The sequence below is a fragment of the Rhinatrema bivittatum genome, chromosome 13, assembly GCF_901001135.1.
Source record: "Rhinatrema bivittatum chromosome 13, aRhiBiv1.1, whole genome shotgun sequence".
NCBI lineage: Eukaryota > Metazoa > Chordata > Amphibia > Gymnophiona > Rhinatrematidae > Rhinatrema > Rhinatrema bivittatum.
The window spans coordinates 83,104,769-83,111,962 of record NC_042627.1 but is presented as its reverse complement, the minus strand read 5'-3'; the positions used below and the strand labels follow the sequence as shown (position 1 = coordinate 83,111,962).

The window sequence follows — 7,194 nt, the reverse complement described above, 5'->3', positions numbered from 1 at the left end:
CCCATTCTCAGAAGGAGCTTTGGTTGAGTTTGGCTTGGGGAGCCACCAATTCAGGAAAAAAGAAAGGAAAGGGGAAATAATATTTTCCCTTTGTTCTCCTTGAGGAAGCTTCCTGCTTTCCTCCCTCCCCCTCCCAGTTCCTTCCCACTCCTCCATAGTCTCCTGCCTTTGTTTGCCGTCTTTCATTTAAAGCTAAAAGCAAACAAAAAAAGAGGACAGATGAGGAGAGGTCTGCAGTGGGAACCTAAAGAGACAGCCAACTTGGTGAGTCTGTTGCTGGCTAATCGCTGTGGGGGCGGGGAGGGGGGAAGAGTGCGTCCCCTGGCTGTTTGTAGGGCTGAGTGGGGCTGAGTTGCTGAGCTGCTGAGCGCTCCAAGGGACATGAAGCAGTTGCTGAGCGTGGGTGGTATTTGGAGCAGTAGTTGGAAGATGGACAGGCCCACCTGAGGCACGCACCAGTGTGAGGTCTGCGGGATGCTTCAGGCCACCACTGAAAAAGGGCCCATGTGTTTAACTTGCATGTGGACGGGTGAGTGGCTGGCTTGGCCCCCACTTTTCCGCACAGTTTTCTGATGTTGCTCAGCTCCAAAGACCCTGACATGCATGCCTCTGAGCAGGCGGCCATTTTGTATGAATTTCCCATGCACGCAGGCCCCGGGGATTTAGAAGCAGTGGAGGCCTGATGTCTCCTACCCTGATGCCAGCTATTGTTTTTTGGGGTTCCCAATGGGGGCCCTTGTTTTATTTAATTCTATTTATTTAACAATTTTTATATACCGATGTTCAATCAGATATCACATCAGTTTACAATAAACAGAACTACTCTGGATTAGCGCTTCACAGGGAACGTGAAAAGAACAATAGCAAACATCAATAATGAAATGTAATACAAATAGGCTGTAAATATGAACAATAATGAGATGTAATACAAAATAGGCTGTATATACAATTTACAAGATGACTAGAGCTAAGTTACCTATTAGTTACATGACTAAGACTAAGTTACATGGAATAGGTTACGGTTAATGGGTTAGAGAGGGCAGTAATGAAGGGAAGGGGGATGAGGATATTGTACAAATGGTGGGAGGAAAGATATGGGCAGATTCAGACGGGAGACTGAGTGGTTGAGAGGCAATAGTGAGGACGAGGGAGCTTGGGTGTAAGCCTGAGTGAACAGCCACATCTTTAATTTTTGCTTGAAGGTTCCAGACGTAGATTAACAGGCATTGAGTTCCATAGGGCTGGGCCGGCAATGGAGAGCGCGCGTGCTTTTAGATGTTACAAGATTGGTGAGTTTGGGGGAGGATGTACGTATCATGGCAAGGTATTGGTTTCTGGTCGGCCTAGAGGGGGAATGGAAAAGCAGAGAATCATTGAACCATCTCATGTTGATGTTGTGAAGCGCTTTATGTATAATGCAGAGGGTTTTGTACTGAATACGGGAGGCGATAGGGAGCCAGTGTAAATCCTTTAAGATAGGGGAAATGTGCTCATTACATTGTTGTTGGTCCAGGGGCCCTGTGGGGCTTTGTCTCCATAGTTTTTGCAGTTTCTGCACAGACATTTTGGTGCCTTTTCATGGCCTGTGGAGGAAGTCCCTTAGGGAATCGGTGGGAAGGCTTCAGAAGTCTCTCCACTGCTCTTGTCCCCACAGGCTCTGGATAAAAAAGCATGCGGAACCATTGAAGTGCCTGGGCTTTCATGGGAGGACCCTGAGCGTGCAGAGGATCCCAGAGATGTGCAGAGCCCAGCCACTCCAGAGGACGACTTGGTGATCCAGTTGTTTCAACGGGATGAGATCAGGTTTTTAATAGAACAGGTGTTAATGTTGTCTCCATTTGGAAGAGTAGAAGCCTCCAGAGGCTCCAGTATGGGATCCCATCATTAAAGGAAAGCGGAGGTCCGCTACCGCCTTTCCCCTACACCCTGAGGTGGAGGAGATGATGTTAGCAGAGTGTATGTCTCCTGCCTCAGTGCTTAGGGGAGTTAAGTTCCTGCAGACTGTATCCTCTCCTGCCACATACACTCCAGACGTTTTTCAGATCCTGGAGATAGATGCTTTGGTTACAGCCATGATGACTCACTCCACGATTCCTGTGGAAGGTGGCACATTGTTGAAGGATCCACAGGATAGGAAGATGGAGCTTCCTTTTGAAGAGTTTTTTCGTCTCTTCAGCGATGGCAGTTCAGATTTCTATTCGGCATTGGTGGTCTTGGCCCTCCTTCGTTCGATCCAGCAGCTTCTGGAGAGCAAGGATGTGGCCAGGATAGAATCTGTCACCACTTTTTTGGGGGATGCTCTTTATGACTTGATTTGGAGTTCCACTTGATCAGTGGCCCCCTCAGTGGTGGTGCAGCGATTCCTGTGGCTGCGCAATTGGGCAGCTGATTCTTTGTCCAAAACCTACTAGAGCAACTACCGTTCAAGAACTGTTTGGTGAGGACCTGGATCAACTGGTAAAGAACCTAGGGGGACCAAAAGCCGCACAGACTCCTGGAGGACCTTTTACAGGGCCAGTAGGGGTTGGGGGTCCAGGTGCAAGCAGATCATCCTTTACATCTCCTGAGTTTGTGGGGACTCTTGAGCCAGGGGCTGGTGGTGAAGGATGATCTGGCTCTTGAGTGGCAGCACCTACTCGAGAGGATATTTTCTTCCATGATTTCAGCGTTGTTGAAGTTGTGGAAATGGTCCACTTTGTTAGCTTATATTCGTCTGGCAACTCTGAAGTTTTCTTTGAGCCCAGATCGCAATCCCCTTGGCACGGGCTGTTACTCATGTAATTTGGCCTTTCTTCAGGGAGGTGTAGACAAGGGGCTCATCTTGAAATCCATAAAGGTGCAGGTAGTGGCCATTTCGTGCTACTGAGGTCAGCTGGGTGGTGTATCCATAGCAGCTCAGTGGATGTGGTGGTTTTCTGTTCAGTTCCTTCTTTTTTCCCCAAAGGTGATCATCTGATTGATATGAAACACAGATTTCCTTCCTGGCCTTTTCCCGGGAGGAATGTGGAGGTGGGTATCGTTCTGTTGAGTGCTTGGATGTCCATAGGCACTTTCTATGAATAATCACCTAAATGCCGTAACACAAACCTCATTTTCCAAGCTTAGATTATTACAGCATCTGAAGCCATTACTTGATTTCAATTAATTTCATACTATCTTTCAAAACCTTCTTTTTCTGGCATTGATTACTGTAACTCTTTTCTCATAAGTCTCCCTGCAGATGCCATTTAAATTATCCAAAATGCTGCTGCAAGACCCCTATTTCCATGTTCACATCACTCCAACTCGGTCCCCAGAGGTCTCACAATCTAAGCTTGTAGCCAAGGTCACAAGGAGCGGCAATGGGATTTGAACCCTGGTCTCCTGATTCAAAGCCTGCTGCTCTAACCACTAGGCTTCTCCTCCACTCAGTACCCACCATGGTTCATAGCAACTATGAAAATTCAAACCCCCTCTAGAGGTCTTTGATTCTCTAGCCAAACTTTACTAGATATCCCTTCTCTTAAAGCAGCACACCTTGAAGAAACCAGGGAACGTATCTGCTCGTTAGCATGTCCCTTCCTCTGGAACTCACTCCAGAAGGAAATAAGAAATACGAAAGAGCCCAATTCTTTAAAAAAGCCTTAAAGACCTATTTGTTTAAGAAGGCATATGAATGTTGAAACAGAGGCATGTCCTACCCCTTGAGATAAGATATGAAATCCATATTTTTATTGTTTTTATATTGTTATGTGGATGCAGATTTTCCATTATGTAGACAGGTCAGGGTTCAGGCGCTTTCATGGGCGGAGCGTTGGTTGTTGTCTTGTTGAATTTTTAGGCAGCGACAGGGTCCTCTCTTTCTCCAGGCATTACCGCTTGAATTTAGGGCTCAAGAGGACGCGTCTTTCATGCATGTGGTATTGACAGGCCTGTGCGTAGCCTCCCACCCTTTTCGGGAGCAAGCTTTGGTATATTGTACTGGTGTGGATTGGCCTGCCTAAATGCAGAGGAAGGAGAAATTACTACTTACCTGATCATTTTTAGTCACAACCCACCCTGGGTTTCATTTCTTCCTTTGTTTGCAGATGATGAAGTGTTACTTCTGTTCTTCCTTTTGAAGGACTGGTAAGTGACATAACCAGCCTCTAAGATTAGTTGATGTGACCCTTTTTTTGCTGAGCTCAGTATTTCCCAGTTGGGTGGAAGCATGAGTGGTTGTCTAAGAGTCTTGTTCCAGTATAATCAGTTTGTCCAGAGTTTGGTTTTTCTAGACAGATAGTGGTAGGCTAATGTTGGGGCAGGGCTATATGTTAGTGACATAAGTGAGTCAGCTTTACTCCGTCTCCATTTCCTGGTAAGAGTGCATAACCTACGGGTGTGGACTGGCCTGCTTTCTGTAGAGAAAATTCAGGTAAGAAGTAATTTCTCTATTGCGAGTATGCGGCAATCTTGTGCTGGAAACTGCAGGAACCCTTATCAATTCTTGACCATTGGATCATAAAGAGTGCTATGGTTGATATCTGAAAAATTTGCTGTTTTTATAACTGGGGCCATTACTGTCAATAATTGGGTGCACTAAAGTCAAAAACTGAAATTTTATTTTTTGTGCAATAGGCAACCAATGGAAATCGCAAAATACTGGTATAATATGATTGTGGAAAGTGGGCTGAGCGACCAGTTGGACAGCTGCATTTTGCAAAAGTAGTAGCAACCTCCTCCAACTAGACCTCCAAATGCTGGGCCACCTCCCCAGGCATAATCTCTACATTATCTTATTTTAGGAGGGTAAACAGGTAACACTGCAGTCTTGTGACTATTTAAAACTAAATTATTTTGCTTGGCAGCAGTTTGCTACAATCCTAAAGAAAGTAATCACCTTACTCGTTTCTTCCACTGTTGAGCATAGTAGACATAACAATTGCAGAAGTGGTGAGAAGGAAGCTTGCTGTGGTATCCTTGTCCTAATTCTTTCCTACCCATACTTGTAAATGACCAGTTACAAATGCTGTAAACCAGTCTGATCTTTCCTCCAATTCCAAAATTGTGAAGTTATTGTAATAAAGTATGTGGAATAGTAACAAGGGCCACCAGTTAATTGATAATAGTACTTCCCTGATTCAATTCCTTCACCCCACAAGCGGTGATGGAGATTAGGACAACCTCAGTATTATATTGCTGCTGAAAGCTACTCTGCCATCACTTAGAATGGCATTTACCGTGCAAAATATCTGTCAACTGAGTGCACTAATCTTTCTAAGGGTTTACCTAGCGATGGCAATATTGAACCTAGCCAATAGTTGGCTCTTTTAAAAGGAGAGAACTATTTTCCAATACTGTTCAAACAATTGCTTTCCTAAATCTGGGAAACATCCTTCTCCCTATAATAAATTCAATTTACTAAGCAACCACAAAAATTTATCCTGTACAACTCCTATAACCCAAAATGGGCAGGCATGTAATAAAGATTAGGATAACATTAAAATAAGACATAGCTGCCCATCCCTCATCTGCCCAGAGGAGTAGCCTAATGTTTAGAGCAAGAGGATGTGAAGCAGGGCAGCCAGGTATAAAATACCGCTGCCCCAGTTTGGCCAAGTCCCATACCCTTTCATGGCCTTAGGTATACGAGTGTAAGCCTGGCTATAGTGGATAGGGAAATATCGATGCTACCTGAATGCAGCCTGTTTTGAAGTGCCAACAGGTGGCATACAAATACATATTTACAGACAGGGCGAAACATCCTCTGCAGCAAAGGAGGGCTATGCTAGAGGCATTTAAAGATTTGCAAGGTATGGATGCAGCAGAGGCGGGACTCTTGTAAGGGAAAGGAGGCTGTGGAGACTAAGGGTGAAAAGGGTTGAGGCAGGACTTAGCTTAGGCAATCTTTCTGCACGGACAGCGTGGTGAAGGGCTGGAGCCACGTGCTGGGGGCGGGCTTGGAGACGAGGACTGCACGTGCAAGCACAGGGGCAGCTCTGAGGGGAGGGGAGGGAGTATAGAAACCACATCAGAAGGGGCGGGCGCCTCGCTCCCTCCAGTCCCTGCAGTGGCTGCAGCGCGCACGAGGAGGCGGGGGCGGGGCACGCGATTGGCGCGCGGATGTGGAGCGCGGGAGCCGAGGACTGCACGTGCAAACAGGGGCCGCTCTGAGGGGAGGGGAGGGAGTGTAGAAACCACATCAGAAGGGGCGGGCGCCTCGCTCCCTCCAGTGCGCACGAGGAGGCGGGGGCGGGGCACGCGATTGGCGCGCGGGAGCTTCTCCGCCGCTGACGGGAAGGGGCGCGAGCGAGGGAGCGAGCGAGCAAGCATGAGCGGCGCCTGTGGCTTTTCTCTTCCCGCCACGGAGGAGCTGCGCTCGGAAGGAAGGAAGCGTCGGTTGCAGCAGCTTCCCGGGAATGTTGTCGGGGTCGGGAGGCTCTCCGAGGGGCCCGAGGGAGCGCCGGGCCTTGGCGGTGTGCGGCTGGCACCTCTGAAACTTGCAAGAAACTGGACCTCAGCAAAGAAAGGCACTGGAGCGGCTGCCCCGAGCGAGAGTGAGGACAGCGCTGCAGAGCAGGTATGAGGCTCAGAAACGGAAGAGACAGGAAAAGGGGGGTTTGGGTGCCTTAAACCTTTGCATGAAGTGGGAAAGTTCAGAGTCTTGTTTTGTTGCCACCTTTCCCTCTCTCTTTGCTGGCTAGGATGAGCAAGAGAATTGCAGACTCATTGCTCACTGCTCAGCTTTCAAAGGCCTGGTAAGAGAGGTAGGAAAGCAGTTTAAAGAACACGTCCTGAGGCACCGTGCAAATGTGTTTATCATAGTGTGGGGCAGTCCGACTTCCAGGGCAGCCTCTGTAAATACGCAGGAGAGAGAATTCATGCACTGCCTACATTGTATGCAAATCCGTCTCATGCATATTCATTGTAGCATTCCTGAAAACCACACTACCTGCTAACTTCATGGAGTGCCCCCTAGTCCTCCTATTATTCAAAAGAGTAAATAACCGATTCACATCTACCCGTTCTAGACCTCTCATGATCTTAAACACCTCTATCATATCCCCCCTCAGCCGTCTCTTCTCCAAGCTGAACAGCCCTAACCTCTTCAGCCTTTCCTCATGGGGGAGCTGTTCCATCCCCTTTCATTTTAGCCTTTCTTCTCCGCGCTAATCCCGTTATGGAATAAGGGGCTGTGGATGTGCATTCAGCTGCAGGTTAAACAGCTTGGCTGGG

General features: G+C 47.6%; 1 protein-coding gene across 1 annotated transcript in view; it reads left to right on the top strand.

Moving 5' to 3' along the window:
* The first annotated feature begins 6,197 nt into the window (after positions 1-6,197).
* The window catches only part of WDR76 (WD repeat domain 76), a 54,951-nt gene continuing 53,954 nt past the window's right edge, over positions 6,198-7,194 (top strand). The window contains exon 1 of the mRNA XM_029575864.1: positions 6,198-6,538. Within this exon, the coding sequence (XP_029431724.1) occupies positions 6,290-6,538 (249 nt within the window). The 5' untranslated portion in view covers positions 6,198-6,289. The remainder of the gene's footprint in view (positions 6,539-7,194) is intronic.